This window comes from Pocillopora verrucosa, chromosome 12 (assembly GCF_036669915.1).
Source record: "Pocillopora verrucosa isolate sample1 chromosome 12, ASM3666991v2, whole genome shotgun sequence".
Taxonomy (NCBI): Eukaryota; Metazoa; Cnidaria; class Anthozoa; order Scleractinia; family Pocilloporidae; genus Pocillopora; species Pocillopora verrucosa.
The window spans coordinates 5,363,048-5,387,205 of NC_089323.1; the positions used below are offsets into that span (position 1 = coordinate 5,363,048).

The following is a 24,158-nucleotide window of genomic DNA, read 5'->3' on the forward strand; positions in this document are numbered from 1 at the left end:
TCATCAAAGATTACACCACTAAATCAGTGGTAATTGAGCATGTCATACATATTTGCTTGTTTTCCCACAAATTACTTTAAATTTAGGTTCTGTATGGAAACATTTGGGTTTAGGGAATGAAAGGGAATGTTGTTTCTGGCAGGATGGTGTGCAAGAACAGAAAAATGATTTCTCTTAAGAGGGTTGTTTAATGTACAACCTTAATAGGTTAGCATTAATTGTCCAAGGTATTAAACAACTTGAAGACTTATTTTCATGGCCTAAGGATGCATGTAGCATATACCATTTTTTTAAAATTCATGCACAAAGGGAGCAAAGATGTGTCATACATTATTTTATTAGGTGTTAAACTATTATGGTATGTGTACACATGTAAGTGACACCTCAAAGTTGTATCTTTTCAAAGAGATATGTTACGCCAGAATGAGTGCATGTCACACCTCTGAGATGTGTCACACCACTAAGATATGTCACCCCGCAAAGACATGTAACCCTAAAGGTTCATCACACTACAATTATTACACATCACGCCATTAACATATTTCACACTGCAATCATATGTCACGCCATCAAGATATGTTACCTCCTTAAGATACGTTACAGCATAAAGATAACAAAAATGCCTGTCGTTGCTGTACCATAAAGATGCTGCATCCTCATCGTAAGGTGCTCTCAGGGGTAGGGGGTGGGGGGTGGGGAGGGGGGTATGAGTCAACCACTGAAAGACACCCAAGAAGCAACAATAAAGCAAACAGGAACTGCAATGGTAAATAATAAATAAGATTTAGGTTGATTTTACTATAAAACTTCTATGTAGCAGACATGGACAAAGCCCTCACTAAGTGTCCTCTTGATAAGTGTGTGTCACTACATTCATATTCAGGGAATTGTGTACCTAAAATTTGTTTGTTTCAAAATGAAGTAGCAATCAGCAACCTCTCCTATCTGGTTATTTTGTATCAATGAAATGAAAAAGTACTGGAATCAATTTGTTAAAAATAGATTATTTTATTTGTAATCAAATTGAAATGAGACTTGCATTCCTGATTAAGTTGTCTGTTTAATACAGGTTTAATGTAATAGAAGTGTTAAACCCTATAACTCCCAAGATCTGATTGTTACTTCTCCCCTTTAGCTGCTACACATTTCATTGTAAATTAATTATGAGAATTAAGTTTTAGATCGAGATAGCAACCTCAACCTTATAAGTGCAAGTACTCATTACTGTATGGATATTATAGTGAGAAGTTACATCTTTATCTGTTCTGGGAGTGAAAGGGTGAACTTGGAGAATTGATTGCTGAAAAATAGGTGCCTGCTTTTATCATAGGTTCTTCATGTTCTATTGCGTTTGAAACCTACTGTACTAGTTTAGGTTGCTGGTACTTTAACCCTCTGCAGTAATTGTTCTAAGCTGACAGCCCGCAGCCAAAGAATATAATATTGTTTATTGTTTCCTATTTATCCTTGGGTACAAAAAGTTATTTTTATTGATGTAAAATACTGGAGTATTTTGTTTATTTCTTTACAAGAGAATTAGAATGAAGGGATGGACCTGACTTTTGTTTACAAGGAAATATATATAATGTGAATTGTAGCTCCGAAATTTTTCCTTATATGACAAATCTAGAAAAAAGGTATATATTAAATATTAGATTTCTTTTCTCTTTTGTCCATTCACAAAACCTTGAGATTAAAAGAAAAAAAAAGTTGCATGGGTCTGTGGTACATTTAGGTGTAGTCTGTGAGCACCCTTCATCAGGAACACTTATGGTTCATAAAAGTAGTTTAATAATAAACTGGCAGTGTACTAATGAGAAATTGTAGAATTTGTTCTTTCTTCCTTTTTGTTTTTTGTCTACCACATGTCTGGTTTGGGTGAGGAGGAGGGGTGGGGTGGGGGGGGCTCCTTTCATAAGGAATGAAAGTATATCATTGCCAAACAATAAGTTTGAATTGCAGAAGGACAAAAAAAAAATTTTCCTGATTTTTGCAAGGTGATTTAGGTCTGCATGAAATTTGTAGTTGGTGAAATGACTGCTGAAAGACACCTATGAAGCATTTTCAAAATGATATGCTCTTTTGATTTGATTTGTTCTTCTTTGTTCTGCTTTATTTTTGTTATGGTCTTTGTCAACTTTTTTCCCAAATTTGATCAACTTTTTTGAACTTTTCACCTGACTTTTAAGGCAACTGATGTTGGGAATAACCTTGTAATCTGAGTCCCAGTTCCTATCTTTAACTATTTAGTGCACATCGTCTGTTAACCATCTTGAGTTGTGGTGGTTTTCCTTTTTCAAATTTGTAGAAGTTCACATACCGAACATCACAACATTTTGTGGGTAAGTGATTGGGAAGAGTCATTAGCCCTTAAACTCCCATGAGTGACCAAGAAAGAATTTCTCCTTACCATATATATGAAATATTAAGCAGACAGGTGGTGAGAATATAGAAAAACATTGATTAGGGGATTATTAGTTGATCAAATATCAAATTCTCTGAAGTGGCATCATAAGAGATATATGGTTGACAGTAAAGAGAATTTGTGAGGACATCTTGGGAGTGAAAGTGTTGATTACCAGGGCTCAGTCTTTTGAAGGCTGATTGGCTTAACCCAAGGTTAAATTTTGATCCAGGTTTGTTTGTTTCTTTGTACAAAAGCCTTTCTAGGACAACTTTCTCTATTCTTTTCAGAGCATCCAGTAATCACATCCTAGAGGAAAAGAATAATATGGAATTTTTTAATAAAGCCTTCAAATCTGAAATCACATTTCACACTAATCCTGGTTTACCTTGACCCAGCTTTGAACAACCCAGCCCAGATTTTTAGTTTTAAAGGATTTTGCAGAGAAAAATGAAAGCTTGTTGTGATATCTAAAAACATGAAGAAGACAGAACAAGATTCAGTTTAGTTACTTTATTAAAACTACTGACAATAAATCATTTGCAACATGTCACCAATGATAATTATACTTGAAAATGAGATAATCAGTTAACCCTTTAACTCCCATGAGTGACCAAGACAGAATTTCTCCTTACAATATCAATACACTATCAACCAGAGAAGTGATGAGAATAAAGAAATATATCAATTTGGGGATAATTAGTTGATCCAATACCAAATTCTCTGAACCAACATTATAAGAATTGCATGGATGACAGTAAAGAGAATTACAAATTTGATCTGGGAGTTAATGGATCAGTTGATCTACAGATTAATTCTCTTTAAATATGAATCTTGTATGTTTCTTACATTTATGACCCTTGTGGAAACTAAACCTAAAAAAAATCCAACTTTTTTCACTTATTTTATTCCAAGGGTCAACTGACTTACTACTGACAGAGGAAATTAAGTTTTGAAATGTTTTCCTCTCTTTACCAAAGGGTAATACTGACTATTAAACAAAACAAGATATAAATTAATCCTTAGAGTTCAATGTACAATCTACAATTGCTGATTCACTGACAACTTGTTTTCAAGATAGTATAATTATACAATCTGAAAGGCTTTTCTACTACAACTGGTAAAGAGAATGTAGAAAATCAATCACTATAGAAAGAAATCAAATCTGCACTGTACATTTTTAACCCAGTTGAAACTTAAACTCTCTTAGGATTCTAACTTTTCTAATCCAACTTTCACTGAGGGTCGACTTATTTACAACTGACTGAGGAAAGATTTCTATGTCTACCAAATGTGGTAATGCTGTTTGATAAAATTTTACAGAAGCTGCAACAAATCAGAACTTTAAATTTTGTCTCGTTCAAAACCATCCAGCATTCAGACAGGTGACTCGAGTTTTCAAAACTGTGTTACCACCACAAGCTGAGTATCATAATTACTATCTACATCTTGGAAAAAAACTATCCATCCGTAAGACAAGATAAAAAAAAGTTTCAAAAAGTTTTTCCTCTTGAAATTTAAGCCCTTATACTACAACATATATTACACTTCTTAAAGTTTACATGCCTGACACAACTTCTCCTGTCGAGTATCAGCAAGGAAATTTTCTCTCAATGCAGCATCAGGCTATGGAAAATTATACGGGAGTCCCCACAAAGACGTTCGCCGATTGTTTCTTGTATGCCTCACTTTTATCCCTCACAGTCCGGTTCCTCCTTCCTGAAGTGAAAGAAACAAAAACTTGGAATCTATGCATCATTATTATCAAAATAATTCGAGGCCACAGCCGTTTTCCAATCAGAAACTGTAAGGGACGACTCCAAGTTGTCAATCTCAGAATTCTTAAACGTTCATATACTTGATATAAATGTAATTCGAAACCGAATTTACATCTATTAGATTTGGAACCCTCGAAACTATTTATTTTTTCGCATTTTTAAAAAACAAGCGTTGAAAAAGTCTACTGATATTTTACGGATAAAAGCCAACACGTCAATTCATTCTAGGCATCTTAACAGAAATTAGCTCCTGTAGATGAAAAAGTATTAGTTGTGACTCGCTGTTTGGAAAGACAACCTACCTCTTCAGCGACTTAAAGTCAAATGTCACGTTATCTCCAATCAGCATGAACGGAGCCCACTGGGAAACTTTGGTAAAGCCGTTGTTCCTCAGCCATTTCATGGCCTGGTGAAGACATTCACTGGCACTAAATCCGTCAACAAGGTGTCTGTAGAAACGTGTTATGAACTGCTCTGTTGCTTCGTCCTCTATGGCCCACAGTGTCACCAGCACTGAACGCGCACCGGATGCTAAGAACGCTCGTGCGATTCCAAGAACTCCCTCGACTTTAATCTCTCCTCGCCCACTGTGACAACAGCTGAGTATTACCAGTTTGGCTCGCAGCTTAACTTGTGAAATGTCAGAGACCCTCAAGAGGTAGTCTTCTTCTTCTGGAATACTGTCAACAGTGGGGCGAGGGGAAAGGGCAATCTCCCCTCTGTCGGCATTACCATGGGCAGCAATATGAATCAAACTCACTGAGTTCATTGCTTGAAGTACCGCTTCTCTGGTCGCACGCTCTCCTAACAAAGGCTGAACACCCAGCAGTTGTCCGATCATCTCTGCTTCCTTTCTTGCACCGTCCAGTGATGTGAAGTTATGGATTTCTCCCCTATAACGCGCCCTGCCTACCTTAGGATCACCCACAACCAGAGCACCGGTCTGACTGTGATACTCCGCTGGGCAGTCCTGAATGAGCTTGAGAATCGTCAAAGAGGGGACAATGCGAATCCTGAAAGTCTCTGCTAAACACTTTCCGCCTGGTTGGTGACGTAGGGCTGCAAATGGGACTCGGTACAAGCTGCGTTCGGGAATAATGATGATCTCTGGCTCTGTGAGTAGATCGGCCACTGGAGAGATGATCACTTTGGAACACAACTGAAGTCTTCTTATGGTGTCTTGAGTTTCCTCACCTCGCAAATCTGCTTCACCTTCATCATAAGGTGATGTTGGCATGGTTTCACTCAAAGATCGGTCTTCGCACTTGTGATTGGGTAAAATACTAAAGCGGTGGAGACTCTTGTTAAAAAAGCTATTCAAATCAAAAGCTTTTTCGGCAATGAGACTTTTGTCATCGACTGCCTCGGAAATTCGTAACGAAACGGCTCCGTTTGTTTTCAAAACCCAAAGGCGAACCCATCGATCTTCATACGAAATGTACAGGAATGCGGAGTTATGTTCTTTGCTTAAAATCCCTCGCATCCCAAACCATGATGTCGGATCAGATGAGATGTGACTTTTAACGGTGAAGTTTCTTGCAATTGAGTCTGCTAAGCACCTAGCTCGAGCAAGTTCCTCAACGTAAAGCGCATCTTGAGGATTTTTTTCGTCTAGGCACATGATACGACTGAGCATCTTGTAAGGGAAAACTCCATTCTTCTCTAAAAGAGATACTTGAAACTGCTCGTTTACATGTAAAGAATGTCGCAATTTTTCGTATCTCTCAATACACTGGAGAAGATACGAAACCGCTTCCTTGAACTTTGATTGCAAACACTTTGAGAGGGAAAGACACAATAGAGCTTGAAACTCTCCTCTAGTATCACCAACATCGCTACAGATCAAGCGCGCCTTCTTTGAGTATTCTTCGGCCAAGTTATTTTGGCCAAGATGTCGAAACACATTTCCTAGTTCTAGGTAACAATATGCTTCTCCGCCTCTGTCACCGATTTCAGTGATGATTGCAAGTTTTTTCTCGAAACATTCATTAGCTCTCTGATAGTCATGAAGAAAAAGGAGCACATCTCCAAGAAGTCCATGAGCATTTGCCTCTACATTTCTGTCTCCAATTTTCATTGCGATAGAAAGGGCTTTCTCGCCACATTCTTTGGCGTCCCGATATTTTCTAAGTGCAATAAATGTTGATCCTAAATTAACGTAGTCACACGATTGTTTCCCTCTGGCATCAATTTCCGTATCAATGGCAAGTGCTTTCTCTAGATATTCTTTTGCCTTGTGATATTCACCAACTGAGCTCAACACAGTTCCTAGGTTTCCGTAATTTGTTGCTACTCCTGCCCTGTTACCAATTTCCATATTGATGGCAAGTGCTTTCTCGTAATATTCTTTAGCCTTGTGATATTCACCAAATGATTCTAACACAGTTCCTAGGTTTCCGTAATTTGTTGCTACTCCTGCTCTGTTACCAATTTCCGTATCGATGGCAAGTGCTTTCTCGTGATGTTCTTTAGCCTTGTGATATTCACCAAGTAGTTGCAACACAGTTCCTAGGTTTCCGTAATTTACTGATACTCGTGCCCTGTTATCAATTTCCATATTGATGGCATGTGCTTTCTCGTAATATTCTTTAGCCTTGTGATATTCACCAAGTAATTGCAACACAGTTCCTAGGTTTCCGTAATTTGCTGCTACTCCTGCCCTGTCACCAATTTCCATATTGATGGCATCTGCTTTCTCGTAATATTCTTTAGCCTTGTGATATTCACCAAGTCGTTGCGACACAGTTCCTAGGTTTCCGTAATTTGCTGCTTCTCCTGCCCTGTCACCAATTTCCATATTGATGGCAAGTGCTTTCTCGTGATATTCTTTTGCCTTGTGATATTCACCAAGTAATTGCAACACAGTTCCTAGGTTTCCGTAATTTGCTGCTACTCCTGCCCTGTCACCAATTTCCATATTGATGGCAAGTGCTTTCTCGTGACATTCTTTAGCCTTGTGATATTCACCAAGTGATTGCAACACAGTTCCTAGGTTTCTGTAATTTGTTGCTACTCCTGTCCTGTGACAAATTTCCGTATCGATGGCAAGTGCTTTCTCGTGATATTCTTTAGCCTTGTGATATTCACCAAGTGATTGCAACACGGTTCCTAGGTTTCTGTAATTTACTGCTACTTGTGCCCTGTTATCAATTTCCATATTGATGGCAAGTGCTTTCTCGTAATATTCTTTAGCCTTGTGATATTCACCAAGTGATTGCAACACAGTTCCTAGGTTTCTGTAATTTGTTGCTACTCCTGTCCTGTGACAAATTTCCGTATCGATGGCAAGTGCTTTCTCGTGATATTCTTTAGCCTTGTGATATTCACCAAGTGATTGCAACACGGTTCCTAGGATTCCGTAATTTACTGCTTCTCCTGCCCTGTTTCCAATTTCCGTATCGATGGCAATTGCTTTTTCTAGATATTCTTTAGCCTTGTGATATTCACCAAGTGAGTGCAACACAGTTCCTAGGTTTCCGTAATTTGCTGCTACTCGTGCCTTGTCACCAAATTCCATACTGATGGCAAGTACTTTCTCGCAATATTCTTTTGCCTTGTGATATTCGCCAAGTAATTGCAACACAGTTCCTATGTTTCCATAATTTACTGCTACTCGTGCCCTGTCACCAATTTCTATATTGATTACAAGTGCTTTCTCTAGATATTCTTTTGCCTTGTGATATTCACCAAGTAATTGCAACACAGTTCCTAGGTTTCCGTAATTTGTTGCTACTTGTGCCCTGTCACCAATTTCCGTATTGATTGCAAGTGCTTTCTCGTAATATTCTTTAGCCTTGTGATATTCACCAAGTGAGTGCAACACAGTTCCTAAGTCTCCGTAATTTACTGCTTCTCCTGCCCTGTCACCAATTTCCATATTGATGGCAAGTGCTTTCTCGTGATATTCTTTAGCGTTGTGATATTCACCAAGTAATCGCAACACAGTTCCTAGGTTTCCGTAATTTGCTGCTACTTTTTCCCTGTCACCAATTTCCATATTGATTGCAAGTGCTTTGTCAAGATATTCTTTAGCCTTGTGATGTTCACCAAATGGTTCCAACACAGTTCCTAGGTTTCCGTAATCTGCTGCTTCTCCTGCCCTGTCACCAATTTCCGTATCGATGGCAAGTGCTTTCTCGTGATATTCTTTAGCCTTGTGATATTCACCAAGTCGTTGCAACACACTTCCTAGGTTTCTGTAATTTTTTGCTTCTCCTGCCCTGTCACCAATTTCCGTATCGATGGCAAGTGCTTTCTCGTAATATTCTTTAGCCTTGTGATATTCACCAAGTCGTTGCAACACAGTTCCTAGGTTTCCGTAATTTTTTGCTACTCTTGCCCTGTCACCAATTTCCATATTGATTGCAAGTGCTTTCTCGTAATATTCTTTAGCCTTGTTATATTCACCAAGTCGTTGCAACACAGTTCCAAGGTTTCCGTTATTTGCTGCCACTTTTGCCCTGTCATCAATTTCCATATTGATGGCAATTGCTTTCTCTAGATATTCTTTAGCCTTGTGATATTCACCAAGTGAGTGTAACAGAGCTCCTAGGTTTCTATAATTTTCTGCTACTTTTTCCCTGTCACCAATTTTCATATTGATGGCAATTGCTTTCTCTAGATATTCTTTAGCCTTGTGATATTCACCAAGTGAGTGCAACACAGTTCCTAAGTCTCCGTAATTTACTGCTTCTCCTGCCCTTTCACCAATTTTCATATTGATGGCAAGTGCTTTGTCTAGATATTCTTTAGCCTTGTGATATTCACCAAGTAAATGCAACACAGTTCCTAGGTTTCGGTAATTTGCTGCTACTTTTTCCCTGTCACCAATTTCCATATTGATTGCAAGTGCTTTCTCGTAACATTCTTTAGCCTTCTGATATTCACCAAGTCGTTGCAACACAGTTCCAAGGTTTCCGTTATTTGCTGCCACTTTTGCCCTGTCACCAATTTCCATATTGATGGCAAGTGCTTTCTCTAGATATTCTTTAGCCTTGTGATATTCACCAAGTGAGTGTAACAGAGCTCCCAGGTTTCTATAATTTGCTGCTACTTTTTCCCTGTCACCAATTTTCATATTGATGGCAATTGCTTTCTCGTGATATTCTTTAGCCTTGTGATATTCACCAAGTGAGTGCAACACAGTTCCTAAGTCTCCGTAATCTGCTGCTTCTCCTGCCTTGTCACCAATTTTCATATTGATGGCAAGTGCTTTGTCTAGATATTCTTTAGCCTTGTGATATTCACCAAGTGAGTGTAACAGAGCTCCTAGGTTTCTATAATTTGCTGCTACTTTTTCCCTGTCACCAATTTTCATATTGATGGCAATTGCTTTCTCGTGACATTCTTTAGCCTTGTGATATTCACCAAGTCGTTGCAACACAGTTCCTAGGTTTCTGTAAGTTTTTGCTTCTCCTGCCCTGTCACCAATTTCCATTTCGATTGCAAGTGCTTTCTCGTAATATTCTTTAGCCTTGTGATATTCACCAAGTGATTGCAACACAGTTCCTAAGTTATGGTAATTTACTGCTTCTCCTGCCCTTTCACAAATTTCCATATGGATGGCAAGTGCTTTCTCTAGATATTCTTTTGCCTTGTGATATTCACCAAGTAATTGCAACACAGTTCCTAGGTTTCCGTAATCTGCTGCTACTCCTGCCCTGTCACCAATTTCCATATTGAGGGCAAGTGCTTTCTCGTAATATTCTTTAGCCTTGTGATATTCACCAAGTAATTGCAACACAGTTCCCAGGTTTCCGTAATTTGCTGCTACTCCTGCCCTGTCACCAATTTCCGTACTGATGGCAAGTGCTTTCTCCCAATGCTCTTTAGCCCTCTGATATTCACGAAGTGATTGAAACACAAGTCCTAGCCTAGTGTTAGCTTGGGCTTCTCCCACCTTATTACCTATTTTCTTCAGGATTTTGATCGCGTCCTCAGAAAGTCTTGCTGCCTCCAGAAACCTTCTTTGCCTGTGATAAATATCTGCCAGTGCTAACCTGAGGGTTCCTTCTTTTTCTGTAGCATGTGAGTCTTTGATCATGGGAAGAAGTTTTCTTGCGCATTTCTCTGCGTTTTTGTCATCATTGATGGTATAGTATGCATTGAACATTACCGTATAAATGCTATGGTTGTATGATTTGGTAAAATGATCCTCTGTACCCAATGCTGAGTTGGTAAGTAAAACCAAACATTCTTTGCATAATTCGATTGCTTGTAGGTTACGTTTAGTATTTTGAAGGAAGTTGGCGACAGAAGTACCGACAAAGATGGTTTTTTTGAAACTTTCCCTGTTGTTCATTACGGCTTCGTTGTGTACATTCAGGGATTGGCTCGGAATTAGGGAGCTGAAGAAAAGAAAAACAGACAAAAAGCTTTAATAAAAAGGGGTTGGTGCAAGTATTTTACTCTTGTTTTAATCGGCTATAGTCTCGAGACACAGGAACAAATAAAACCCTGAAAAACATAACCGAGGTTTTGGGGTCACGGAAACGACACTGTGAAGAGAGTAACGACAGAGATTTTTTCTTGATTCCTCGGTATTGCAACACGCATCCTGTACTGCGCATAAAATTGCCCATAGTACCTTGTAAATCAGCGCTCGTATTTCGATAACATGACGGATTTCTATATTTTACTCAGTCAATGGACGACCTTAAAAAAGTAAGATGGTCTTTTTCTGTTGACCGTCATTTTGAATGGCACAATCATGATGTAAACATTTTCACCTTTGGGGTGAAATATTTGAAAGAAAGTGAACGGAAGGAAAAAGATTTGACTCCAAGCTTGCATAGTCATCAACCAGGGATGCAAACAACGACTTAAAAGGTACGACCAAAGGAACATTCTAAGCCTTCTGAAAACTGTGCATTTTTTCCTAACGCTGTATATTCCATTGTTCCAAATGCTCGAGAACTTACTCCTATGAAGTAATTTTTTTCAGCATTGTCAAATTTAAAAACCTGCTTCAAGTTAGACATAGTTTGATGCTACACTGGTTTGCAGATTTAATGAATGTAACCGAAGAAGTTACAATTCATAGACCCAACGTTTCGACACTCCTGTCTAGTGCCTTCATCAGGGGTGATCTAAACGCTGCAACAAGAGGTCCTTTTATATGATCACTAATTAGCGGCCTTTTTTCTGACGAGGTGTAAATAGGCGTCAGGAAGCAGACCGCCATCCTCACAATTTAAAGGAGCGTGGGCGGAGTTAATGTGCCAAGCCTCCAAACAAAGGCGCTGGTGGTAACGCCGATTAGTGGTGATAATTTTAGAATTATCCCACCCAATTGTATGGTTGGTTAGGCAAGTATGCTCCGATAAAGCTGAATTTTCCTTTTTGCAAAGAAAAACCGCTTTTTGGTGCTCTTTTAACCGTGTACCAAACTGGCGTTTGGTCTGTCCGATGTATTCGTTGTCACAGTCATTGCAAGGAATAGAATAAATGGCGTCGGTTCGTTGTTCTTTCGTGACAGGATCCTGCTTCAAGTTTTCGGACGAAATGAAAATAAAAAATAACGCGTGTGAAAAATAATGTGAGACACGATATTCCCAGAACTTCCAAAAGAATTATTGTAGAATGTGATAGAAAAATCACCACTTTTCCGAGATTTTGAAGAATCTATTCCATACAATTAAAAAGAAAAGCGCGTAAGGAGCGAGATTCCTATCTCAGAAGTCACGAGACTCGATTACGTAATCCGAAACGCGAGGGGTATGAGTCGCGCGCAAAATCCTATTTTCAAAAAATAACAGTACAGACACAGAGAAGTATAGGCCTATCACATCTTTCTCGCAGGTACAATGACTCATCTTCTTATTTGATGTTTCGAGAAGTAATTGGTGGGGGACAGTAAATGAAAGTTCCAAACATATGCTTCGTAATGTGAAAAAAAATTCACTTTTTTCTTTCTATGCACGGAATTCGTTTAACTTCAGAGGTGTTGTTCATTATCTTCATAAATTCACACTATAAAGTTTAAAAGATGAGTCTTGAAATTTGAATATATAAAGAAAGGGGATCATTCATTTAGATGTTATCTAAAAGCCAGTAAAATTTGGGTGATGAAATCTTTCTGAAACATACCTTTTAAAGAAAAGAGGTATGAATTTTTGTCTTTTGTCGTATTAAAAAAATTTCGTCTACATTTGTTTTCGAAAGTAGTGCAGTTTCTGTTATATGGTAACAGTTTCGAAAGTCGGGGACTTAGTGCAGTTTTCATATTTGATCCTAGTTCACAAATGCAGTTGTTATAATTGGTTTATTGCTTCTTGCGACCGTTCTATGACGCCTTGCAATGATGTCGGGAACGCGTTCGTTAAACTTGTTGAAAACGAATGTAAATATGCAAAATATCACATATGTGAGCTGCGGTTGAAGAAACGAAAATGGAAGCGATCCTCGCAGTCATGAACACCACTTAAGTAGTAGTGAAAATAACGCCTGAAAAAAATTCAGGCCTGTGCCAGCAGGATTTGAACCATTGACCTCTGGAGCTGGTCAGTATGTTGGTTGGTTCCAACTCTACGGGTTTATTTGGAACCAACACAACGACCAGTCCCAGTTAGCTCAGTTGGTAGAGCGCTGCACCGGTATTGCACAGGACATGGGTTTAAATCCCGTACAGGCCTGAATCTTTTTCAGGCCTTATTTTTACTACTACTTACGTAGTGTTCATAACTGCATGGATCGCTCACATGAGCTTTCAAACTAGCATAGCGTTTTCTACTCTGAATCGAAGTCGAGTACTTTAAAGTTTTGTAACTCTAAGTGAACACTTTTTCAGATGCCAGAGTGGCCAAAGTCGGTGATGTATCAAGGCTGATAGAGATGTTGAATTGACCACCATAAATAACACCATCGGCAAAGAGCGACATCGCTTGCAGGCCATGTTGATAATCTGCGGCCGAACCAGCCGAATGAACAGTAGTCGAAGAATGTTCAGAAAATTGAGACAAATTTGATTTCTCTACATCATGCGCTCTCCCTGTACTTAGTTAACTCAAAGTAAAAAACGTTTTTAATTGCTGTTTTTCAAGAACAACTGAATAATTTGTCATACTTTGAAGGTTTTTGTTACAAACTTTGCAGACTTTCACCCTCAGTTACTTCGCATGGCCGCCCCGAAAGGCGGGGAAACCGATACCATTGGGCAATATGCCTATTGTTCTCGCGTGACATTTGCTTGCAGTGGAGGAAATATTATAGATCTGTAATATTAACGGCGAAGCGTTAACAAGAAGGCTCTCATTGGTCGAAGATCACGCGCGCTTTTCTCCGAAGGGAATACTGCCTTAACTCATTAGAGACCTTAAGCAAACCACGACGGCGACGGCAACGAGGACAGGGAAAAACAAAAGATCTAATTGGCAGAACAATAGCTCAGCGCGTGTGTTTTAAAACTTTGTCCATTTCTTGGCCGTCCCATGCAAAACAACAACGTGAAATCCCCACAATTTGCGTCGTCTACGAACCGAAACCGCGACGGCAAATTATTTTTAATTTCCATTTGGAACTCAACGCTTCTTTTACTTCTTATGCTGAAGTTGAAGTGCGGCGCCGTATGAGACGGTAAACACATGCAGCCATTTTTTAAATCTTAATTAAAGGCAGAAAGTAATTTTTTAATCGAAGTCTTCCTCGGCGTTGCCGTCCTGACTGCTCAAGGTCCCTATTAACTTGTCGAGGTGGAGTTCAAAGACAAAGGCCGCGTAACTTATTGTTTTATCTGTTATTTCTGATATCACACTCAGCATCAGCTCCCGATCGCATACAGATTGCAGGGCACTCGGGGATTCAGTGAGCTCTAAAAAGAGCTCCCGATCACTAATAGCTCGTTGGTCGATGCACGCAGTTATGATTTAACTTAATCTGTAAAGCGAAGGTTTGACATCTGATGCACGTGGCAGTTTTAAAATTCGCGGCAATTGTGAATAATTTTATAAGCGAAAAGGTTCAACAATGGGCGCTGTTTAGTTTGACATGTGTATTGTTATTCATGGCTGGGCTAAAGACAATGCCGACTCGCTCAAAACGCGCCATTTTTTAACACAATGTGAAAAAATGTGCACATGTGAAAAAATCGTATCAGGCTTCGGATTGGTCATACGATATTTTTCACAGGTGAGAAAAATCGTATGGCCAATGGAATTGTTTCTCATTAAAGACAGATGATTCAACCTTGGTACATGCATAATAAAGTTACATTTGAAACAAAATTGATATTGAAATATTCCAATATGCACTCGTCTATGTATAGGCAGGCTTCAAAAGCAATCAAAATTTTAACGTACTCAGAATTTTAGCTTACCGTCAAGCTTTCCAAACTTTTCACGTACGAATGAATCACATCTTGACCACTGAGAAATGAAGAAGGTTCGGTGTTAACTATGCAAATATAAACAGTCAACAAGTTATTTTTGAAGACAGAAAGATTTAGTTTTATGGTTCCTGGCATAAATTTTTCAATGAAAAATGAAAATATGTGGAATCAGCAACGAGTTCTTCGTAAGGGTACAGAAAAAACTCGATCAGGTAAGTATGCATCAGGATACATAGGAAGGAAGGTAGGTAGGAAGAGAGGGAGATGAGTAGGTCTGATGGGAGGCAGGTCGGTGACGTGAGTAGGTATGTCGGGAGGTAGGTAGGTAAGCTAGGGAGGAAGGTACAGAGGTATGTATACAAGGAAGGCAGGTATGTATGGAGCGTGAAAGGTAGACTGGAGATAGAGAAGGAGGTTGTCAGATTGGTAGATGGAGAAAGCTGGTGGGTAGGGAGGAAGGTAAGTAAGGAGCAAGGTACAGAGGTGTGTATACAACGAAGGCAGGTACGTATGGAGCGTGAAAGGTAGATTGGAAAGTGGGGAGATAGAGAAGGGGGTAGTCAGATTGGTAGATGGAGAAAGTTGGTGGGTAGGGAGGAAGGTAAGTAAGGTGGTGGATAGGGAGGAGGGGTAGACAGACAGGTAGGGAGGGAGAGAAGAAAGAAGTTAGGTTGAATGGTTGTTGGAGAGGAAAATGGGTTGAGAGGTCGCTGGGATGGTAGGTTAAGAAGGGTGGCAATTTATTTGGGAGAGAAGATATTACGTAGTTAGGTAATTAGGTTGGAGAAAAGGAGATATATAGGGAGGGAGGTGGGTAGGGAGGTAAGTTAATAAGGAGTAAGAGAAGTTGGAAGGGACAAGAGAGCGAGGAAGTTGGGGAAGGATTAATGTTGTTGAGTAGCTATGTACGAGGCAGATAGGTAATGAAGGAGGCATGTAGGTAGGCAGTTAGGTTAGATGATGGGTAGGTAGGTAAAGTGAGAAGATGGGGAGAAGGCAGGTGTTTAGAGCGGTAGAAAGGTAGGTAAGGAGGCAGTTCGTTTGAGGGGAAGTAGGTAGCTAGGGAGGAAAAGGGTGGAGGTAAGTCAGTGGTAAGTGGGGAATAGTAGGTAGGTAGTTGGAGAGGGAGGTGAAAAGAAGGAGGTTCATTTGTTAGAAGGGGAGGGAAGGAGGTAGGTAGTGGCTAAGGATGATAGAGAGGGAAGGAGGCTGGTAAGTACGTCAATAGGGAGAGGAAGATAATAAGTATGGAGCTAGGTGAGGAAGGAGTTGAGGAGGTTGGATGGGAAGGGAAGAAAGTAGGTAGGAGAGCGGGCATAAGGTTAGGTTAGTAGGGATAGATAAAGAGATGATGTTAGAGGAAAAGATAGGTAGGAAGAGAAGCTGTGAGGAAGAAAGCGTGTTAGAGGATAAGGTAGGTAGGAAGAGAAGGTGTAAAGAAGGGCGGATATTAGAGGAGAAGGTAGGTAAGATAAGAAGCTATAAGAAAGAGTGGGCATTAGAGTAAAAGGTAGGAAAGAGGTAAAGCTGTAAGGAAGAAAGCGTGTTAGGGGAGGTGGGTAAGGAGAGAAACTGTAAGGAAGAGAGGGTGTTAGAAGAGAAGGTAGGAAGGAAGAAAAGCTGTAAAGAAGAGAGGATGTAAGAGGAGAAGGTAGGTAAGAAGAGAAGCTGCAAGGAAGAGAGGTGTTAGAGAGGAAGGTGGGTAAAAAGAGAAGCTGTAAGGAAGAGAGTGTGTTAGAGGAGAAGGTAGGTAAAAAGAGATGCTGTAAGGAAGAGAGGGTGTTAGAAGAGAAGGTAGGAAGGAAGAAAAGCTGTAAAGAAGAGAGGATGTAAGAGGAGAAGGTAGGTAAGAAGAGAAGCTGCAAGGAAGAGAGGTGTTAGAGAGGAAGGTGGGTAAAAAGAGAAGCTGTAAGGAAGAGAGAGTGTTAGAGGAGAAGGTAATTAAGAAGGGAAGCTGTCAAGAAGAGATGGTGCTGGAAGAGAAGGTTTATAAGAGGAGAGGCTATAAAGAACAGAGGTTGTTAGTGGAGAAGGTAGGTGGTAAGAGAAGTTGTAAAGAAGAGACGGTATTACAGGAGAGGGTTGGTAAGAATAGAAGCTGTAAGGAAGAGATGGTGTTGGAGGACAAGGTAGGTAAGAAGAGAAGCTCTAAGAAAGAGAGGGTGTTAGTGGAGAAGGTAAGTGAGAATTGAAGCAGTAAAGAAGAGAGGGTGTTAGTGGAGAGGGTAGTTGATGAGAGAAGCTGTAAATACGAAAGGTTATCATAGGACAAAATAGGTAAGAGGAAAAGCTGTAAAAAAGAGACGGTATTACAGGAGAAGGTAGGTAAGAAGGAAAGCTTTAAGGAAGAGAAGATATTAGAGGAGAAGGTAGGTAAAGAGAGAGGCTGTATCAAAGAGAGGGTGCTAGAGGAGAAGGTAGGTGAGAAGAGAAGATCTAAGGAAGATAGGGTAATAGAGAAAAAGATAGGTTGGAAGAGAAGCTTAAAAGAAGAGAGGGTGTTGGAGCAGCAGGTAGCTAGGACGAGAGGCTAAAAGAGGGTATTAGAGGAGAAGGTAGGAAGGAAGAGAAGCTGTCAAGAAAACAGGGTGTTAAAGGAGAAGGTAGGAAGGAAGAGAAGCTGTAAAAAGGAGACTGTGTTAATGGCGAAGGTAAGTAAAAATAGGAGCTGTGAGGAAGAGAGAGTGTCAAAGGGGAAGGTTGGTAGAAAAAGAAGCTGTAAGAAAGAGAGGGGGTTGGTGGAGAAGGTAGGTAAAAAGAGGAGCTGTTAGGAAAAGAGGAACTGAGAGGAGAAGGTTGTTAAAAAAGAGACCGTGTAAGGAAGAGAGGACGTAACTGGAAAAAGTAGGTAGGTAGGAAGAAAAGCTGTAAAGAAGAGAGGGTGTTGGAGGAGAAGGTAGGTAGGAAGAAAAGCGGTAAGGAAGGGAGGGTGTTAGAATAGAAGGTAGGTGGTAAAAGAAGCTGTAAAGAAAAAAGGTTATTACAAAAAGGTAGGTAAGAGGAAAAGCTGTAAAGAAGAGCGGTTGTAAGAGGAGAAAGTAGTTAGGAGTAGAAGCTGTAAGGAAGAAAGCTTGTTAGAGGAGAAGGTAGGTAAGAAGAGAAGCTATAAGGAAGAGAGTGTGTTAGAGGAGATTGTGAGGGTATTAGAGGAGAAGGTAGGTAGGAAGAGAAGCTATAAGGAAGAGAGTGTGTTAGAGGAGATTGTGAGGGTGTTAGAGGAGAAGGTAGGTAGGAAGAGAAGCTATAAGGAAGAGAGTGTGTTAGAGGAGATTGTGAGGGTGTTAGAGGAGAAGGTAGGTAGGAAGAGAAGCTGTTCAGAAGAGAGGGTGTTAGAAGAGAACGTAGGTGGTAATAAAAGCTGTAAAGAAAAAAGGTTATTACAAAAAAAGGTAGGTGATAAAAGAAGCTGTAAGGAAGAGAGGGGTGTTAGAGGAGAACGTAGGTAGGAAGAAAAGCTGTAAGGAAAAGAGGATGTTTGAGGAGAAAGTTGCTAAGAAGAGAAGCTGGAAGGAAGATAGGGGGTTAGAGGAGAAGGTGGGTAGGAAGAGAAGCTTCATACAAGAGAGGGTGTTAGAGGAGAAGGTACGTAGGAAGCATAGCTAGATAAGTAAAGAAAAAAGGTTATTACAAAAAAAGTACGTAATAGAAGAAGCCGTAAAGAAGAGGGGATGTTAAAGGACAGTGTAGGTAGGAAGAGAAGCTTTAAGGAAGAGAGCGTGTTAGAGGAGAGGGTAGGCAGGAAATGAAGCTGTAAAGAAGAGTGGGTAGAGAAGCTACAGGGAAGGGAGGGTATAAGAGAGGAAGGCAGGTAGAAAGAGAAGCTGTTAAGAAAAGAGGGTATTAGAGGAGGAGGTTGGTAGGAAGAAAGCTGTAAAGAAGAAAGAGAGAGATTTAGAGAAAAAGGTAGGTAAGTTGAGAAACTGTTAGGAAGAGAGTGTTAGAGGAAAGAGTGGGTGGTAAGAGAAGCTATAAATAAAAAGGTCAACAAAAAAGGTAAGAGGAGAAGCTATAAAGAATACAGAGTGTTAGAGGAGAAGGTAGTTAGGAAGAGAAGGTGTAAAGAAGAGAGGGTGTTACAGGAGAATATAGGCAGGAAGAGAAGCTCTAAGAAAGAGAGGGTGTTAGAGGAGAAGGTAGGTAAGAGGAGGAGCAGTAAAGAAGAGAAGATGTTAGTGGAGGAGGTGGGTGGTAAGAAAGGCTGTTAAGAAGAAAGCTAGTTAAAGGAATAAATAGCTAAGAGGAAACGATGGTATTACAGGAGATGGTAGGTAATGGGATGCTAGAGGAGAGGGTATGTAAGATAAAAACCTGTAAGGAGGAGAGGGTGCTAGAGGAGAAGGTATGTGAGAAGAGAAGCTGTAAAGAAGAGAGAGCGTTACAGGAGAAGGTAGGTAAGAAGAGAAGCTGTAGGGAGGAGAGGGTGTTAGAGGAGAATGTAGGTGAGAAGAAAAGCTAAAAGGTAGGAAGAGAAGCTGTAAGGAGGAGAGAGTGGTCGAGGAGAAAGAAGGTTACGGGAAAAGCTGTAAAGAAGAGAGGGTGGTAGTGTAGAAGGTAGGTGGTAAGAGAAGCTGTGAGGAAAAGAGGGTGATAGAGGCAAAGGAAGGTAGGAAGAGAAGCTGTAAAGAAGAGAGGATGTTAGAGGAGAAGGTTGGTAGGAAGAGAAGCTGTGAGCAAGAGAGGGTGTGAGATGAGAAATGAGAAGGTAGGTAGAAATAGAAGCTCTATACAAGAGGGGGTGTATGAGGAAAAGGTAGGTAAGAAAAGAGGCTCTAAGGAGGAGCGGGTGCGAGAAGAGAAGGAGATAGGTAGGAAGAGAAGCTGTAAGCAAGACAGGGTGTTGGAAGGAGAAGCTATGTAAGAAGAGAAGCTTTAAAGAAGAGAAGGGGGTTAGAGGAGACTGTAGGTAGGAAAAGAAGCTGAAAAGAAGAGAGGGTATTACAGGAGAAGGTAGGTAAGAATGGAAGCTGTCAAGAAGAGAGGGTAGTAGAGGAGAAGGTATGTAGAAAGAGAAACTTTAAAGAAGAGAGAGTTTTAGAGGACAAGGTATGTAAAAATGGAGGCTATAGGGAAGAGAGGTTGTTAAAGGAGTAGGTAAGTGAGAAGAGAAGCTATAAAGGAGAGAGGGTGTTAGAGGAGAAGGTTAATAAGAAGAGAAGCTCTAAAGAAGGGAGGATGTTGAAGGAGAAGGTAGGTAGGAAGAGAAGCTGTAACAAAGAGAGGGTGTTCGAGCAGCAGGTAGCTAGGATGAGAAGCTAAAAGAGGGTATTAGAGGAGAAGGTAGGAAGGAAGAAAGGCTGTCAAGAAAACAGGGTGTTAAAGGAAAAGGTTGGTAGGAAGAGAAGCTGTAAAAAGGAGACTGTGTTAAAGCAGAAGGTCGGTAAAAATAGGAGATGTAAGAAAGAGAGAGTGTGAAAGGAGAATGTTGGTGGCAAGAAATGCTGTAAAGAAAAAAGGGTTGTTACAAAGAAAGGTAGGTAACTGTGGAAGCCGTAAAGAAGAGAGGGTGTTAGAGGGAAGGTAAGTAGGATAAGAATGTGTAAGGAAGAAAGTGTGTTAAAGGAAAAGGTAGGTAAGAGGAGAAGCTGTAAGAAGAGAGGGTGTTAGAGGAGAAGGTAGGTTATAGGAAAAGCTGTAAGAAGAGAGGGTGTTAGAGGAGAAGGTAGGTAAGAGGAGAAGCTGTAAGAAGAGAGGGTGTTAAAGGAGAAGGTAGGTAAGAGAAGAAGCTGTAAGAAGAGAGGGTGTTAGTGGAGAAGGTAGGTAGAAAGAGAAGCTGTAAAGAAGAGAGGGTGTTAGAGGAGAAGGTAGGTAGGAAGAAAAGCTGTAAAGAAGAGAGGGTGTTAGAGGAGAAGGTAGGTAGAAAGAGAAGCTGTAAAGAAGAGAGGGTGTTAGAGGAGAAGGTAGGTAGAAAGAGAAGCTGTAAAGAAGAGAGGGTGTTAGAGGAGAAGGTAGGTAGGAAGAGAAGCTGTAAAGAAGAGAGGGTGTTAGTGAAGAAGGTAGGTAAGGAGAGAAGCTGTAAGGAAGAGAGGGTGTTAGTGGAGAAGGTAGGTAAGGAGAGAAGCTGTAAGAAAGAGAGGGTGTTAGAGGAGAAGGTAGGTAGAAAGAGAAGATGTAAAGAAGAGAGGGTGTTAGAGGAGAAGGTAGGTAGGAAGAAAAGCTGTAAAGAAGAGAGGGTGTTAGTGGAGAAGGTAGGTAGAAAGAGAAGCTGTAAAGAAGAGAGGGTGTTAGAGGAGAAGGTAGGTAAGGAGAGAAGCTGTAAGGAAGAGAGGGTGTTAGTGGAGAAGGTAGGTAGAAAGAGAAGCTGTAAAGAAGAGAGGGTGTTAGAGGAGAAGGTAGGTAGAAAGAGAAGCTGTAAAGAAGAGAGGGTGTTAGAGGAGAAGGTAGGTAGAAAGAGAAGCTGTAAAGAAGAGAGGGTGTTAGAGGAGAAGGTAGGTAGAAAGAGAAGCTGTAAAGAAGAGAGGGTGTTAGAGGAGAAGGAAGGTAGAAAGAGAAGCTGTAAAGAAGAGAGGGTGTTAGTGGAGAAGGTAGGTAAGGTGAGAAGCTGTAAAGAAGAGAGCGTGTTAGAGGAGAAGGAAGGTAGAAAGAGAAGCTGTAAAGAAGAGAGGGTGTTAGTGGAGAAGGTAGGTAAGGAGAGAAGCTGTAAAGAAGAGAGGGTGTTAGAGGAGAAGGTAGGTAAGGAGAGAAGCTGTAAGGAAGAGAGGGAGTTAGTGGAGAAGGTAGGTAAGGAGAGAAGCTGTAAGGAAGAGAGGGTGTTAGTGGAGAAGGTAGGTAGAAAAAGAAGCTGTAAAGAAGAGAGGGTGTTAGAAGAGAAGGTAGGTAGGAAGAAAAGCTGTAAAGAAGAGAGGGTTTTAGAGGAGAAAGTAGGTAGAAAGAGAAGCTGTAAAGAAGAGAGGGTGTTAGAGGAGAAGGTAGGTAGAAAGAGAAGCTGTAAAGAAGAGAGGGTGTTAGAGGAGAAGGTAGGTAGAAAGAGAAGCTGTAAAGAAGAGAGGGTGTTAGAGGAGAAGGTAGGTAGGAAGAAAAGCTGTAAAGAAGAGAGGGTGTTAGAGGAGAAGGTAGGTAGAAAGAGAAGCTGTAAAGAAGAGAGGGTGTTAGTGGAGAAGGTAGGTAAGGAGAGAAGCTGTAAAGAAGAGAGGGTGTTAGAGGAGAAGGTAGGTAGAAAGAGAAGCTGTAAAGAGAGGGTGTTAGTGGAGAAGGTAGGTAAGGAGAGAAGCTGTAAGGAAGAGAGGGTGTTAGAGGAGAAGGTAGGTAAGAGGAGAAGCTGTAAGAAGAGAGGGTGTTAGAGGAGAAGGTAGGTAAGAGGAGAAGCTGTAAAGAAGAGAGGGTGTTAGAGGAGAAGGTAGGTAGAAAGAGAAGCTGTAAAGAAGAGAGGGTGTTAGTGGAGAAGGTAGGTAAGGAGAGAAGCTGTAAAGAAGAGAGGGTGTTAGAGGAGAAGGTAGGTAGAAAGAGAAGCTGTAAAGAAGAGAGGGTGTTAGAGGAGAAGGTAGGTAGAAAGATAAGCTGTAAAGAAGAGAGGGTGTTAGTGGAGAAGGTAGGTAAGGAGAGAAGCTGTAAAGAAGAGAGGGTGTTAGAGGAGAAGGTAGGTAGAAAGAGAAGCTGTAAAGAAGAGAGGGTGTTAGAGGAGAAGGTAGGTAGAAAGAGAAGCTGTAAAGAAGAGAGGGTGTTAGTGGAGAAGGTAGGTAGGAAGAGAAGCTGTAAGAAGAGAGGGTGTTAGAGGAGAAGGTAGGTAGGAAGAGAAGCTGTAAAGAAGAGAGGGTGTTAGAGGAGACGGTAGGTAGAAAGAGAAGCTGTAAAGAAGAGAGGGTGTTAGTGGAGAAGGTAGGTAGGAAGAGAAGCTGTAAGAAGAGAGGGTGTTAGAGGAGAAGGTAGGTAGGAAGAGAAGCTGTAAAGAAGAGAGGGTGTTAGTGGAGAAGGTAGGTAGAAAGAGAAGCTGTAAAGAAGAGAGGGTGTTAGAGGAGAAGGTAGGTAGAAAGAGAAGCTGTAAAGAAGAGAGGGTGTTAGAGGAGAAGGAAGGTAGAAAGAGAAGCTGTAAAGAAGAGAGGGTGTTAGTGGAGAAGGTAGGTAAGGAGAGAAGCTGTAAAGAAGAGAGGGTGTTAGAGGAGAAGGAAGGTAGAAAGAGAAGCTGTAAAGAAGAGAGGGTGTTAGTGGAGAAGGTAGGTAAGGAGAGAAGCTGTAAAGAAGAGAGGGTGTTAGTGGAGAAGGTAGGTAGAAAGAGAAGCTGTAAGAAGAGAGGGTGTTAGAGGGGAAGGTAGGTAGAAAGAGAAGCTGTAAAGAAGAGAGGGTGTTAGAGGAGAAGGTAGGTAGAAAGAGAAGCTGTAAAGAAGAGAGGGTGTTAGTGGAGAAGGTAGGTAAGGAGAGAAGCTGTAAAGAAGAGAGGGTGTTAGAGGAGAAGGTAGGTAGAAAGAGAAGCTGTAAAGAAGAGAGGGTGTTAGAGGAGAAGGTAGGTAGAAAGAGAAGCTGTAAAGAAGAGAGGGTGTTAGTGGAGAAGGTAGGTAAGGAGAGAAGCTGTAAAGAAGAGAGGGTGTTAGAGGAGAAGGTAGGTAGAAAGAGAAGCTGTAAAGAAGAGAGGGTGTTAGTGGAGAAGGTAGGTAAGGAGAGAAGCTGTAAGGAAGAGAGGGTGTTAGTGGAGAAGGTAGGTAAGGAGAGAAGCTGTAAAGAAGAGAGGGTGTTAGAGGAGAAGGTAGGTAGGAAGAAAAGCTGTAAAGAAGAGAGGGTGTTAGAGGAGAAGGTAGGTAGAAAGATAAGCTGTAAAGAAGAGAGGGTGTTAGTGGAGAAGGTAGGTAAGGAGAGAAGCTGTAAAGAAGAGAGGGTGTTAGAGGAGAAGGTAGGTAGAAAGAGAAGCTGTAAAGAAGAGAGGGTGTTAGTGGAGAAGGTAGGTAGGAAGAGAAGCTGTAAGAAGAGAGGGTGTTAGAGGAGAAGGTAGGTAGGAAGAGAAGCTGTAAAGAAGAGAGGGTGTTAGAGGAGAAGGTAGGTAGAAAGAGAAGCTGTAAAGAAGAGAGGGTGTTAGTGGAGAAGGTAGGTAGGAAGAGAAGCTGTAAGAAGAGAGGGTGTTAGAGGAGAAGGTAGGTAGGAAGAGAAGCTGTAAAGAAGAGAGGATGTTAGAGGAGAAGGAAGGTAGAAAGAGAAGCTGTAAAGAAGAGAGGGTGTTAGTGGAGAAGGTAGGTAAGGAGAGAAGCTGTAAAGAAGAGAGGGTGTTAGAGGAGAAGGAAGGTAGAAAGAGAAGCTGTAAAGAAGAGAGGGTGTTAGTGGAGAAGGTAGGTAGAAAGAGAAGCTGTAAAGAAGAGAGGGTGTTAGAGGAGAAGGTAGGTAAGGAGAGAAGCTGTAAAGAAGAGAGGGTGTTAGAGGAGAAGGAAGGTAGAAAGAGAAGCTGTAAAGAAGAGAGGGTGTTAGAGGAGAAGGTAGGTAGAAAGAGAAGCTGTAAAGAAGAGAGGGTGTTAGTGGAGAAGGTAGGTAAGGAGAGAAGCTGTAAAGAAGAAAGGGTGTTAGAGGAGAAGGTAGGTAGAAAGAGAAGCTGTAAAGAAGAGAGGGTGTTAGAGGAGAAGGTAGGTAGAAAGATAAGCTGTAAAGAAGAGAGGGTGTTAGTGGAGAAGGTAGGTAAGGAGAGAAGCTGTAAAGAAGAGAGGGTGTTAGAGGAGAAGGTAGGTAGAAAGAGAAGCTG

The 24,158-nt window shown here is 40.9% G+C and overlaps 2 protein-coding genes across 2 annotated transcripts; both read right to left on the reverse strand.

The window, feature by feature from the left end:
* Positions 1–2,912: 2,912 nt before the first annotated feature.
* Positions 2,913–5,751, reverse strand: LOC131769564 (tetratricopeptide repeat protein 28-like). The gene is made up of 2 exons (XM_059085294.2): positions 4,485–5,751; positions 2,913–4,123 (listed from the first exon to the last, which is right to left on the reverse strand). The coding sequence occupies exons 1-2, from the start codon at positions 5,663–5,665 to the stop codon at positions 4,096–4,098; spliced, it is 1,209 nt and encodes a 402-aa protein (XP_058941277.2). The 5' UTR covers positions 5,666–5,751; the 3' UTR covers positions 2,913–4,095.
* Positions 5,752–5,906: 155 nt separating this feature from the next.
* On the reverse strand, positions 5,907–10,294 carry LOC131769550 (tetratricopeptide repeat protein 28-like). Its single transcript, XM_066158789.1, has 2 exons — positions 6,010–10,294; positions 5,907–5,959 (listed from the first exon to the last, which is right to left on the reverse strand). The coding sequence occupies exons 1-2, from the start codon at positions 10,292–10,294 to the stop codon at positions 5,907–5,909; spliced, it is 4,338 nt and encodes a 1,445-aa protein (XP_066014886.1).
* Positions 10,295–24,158: the final 13,864 nt, after the last annotated feature.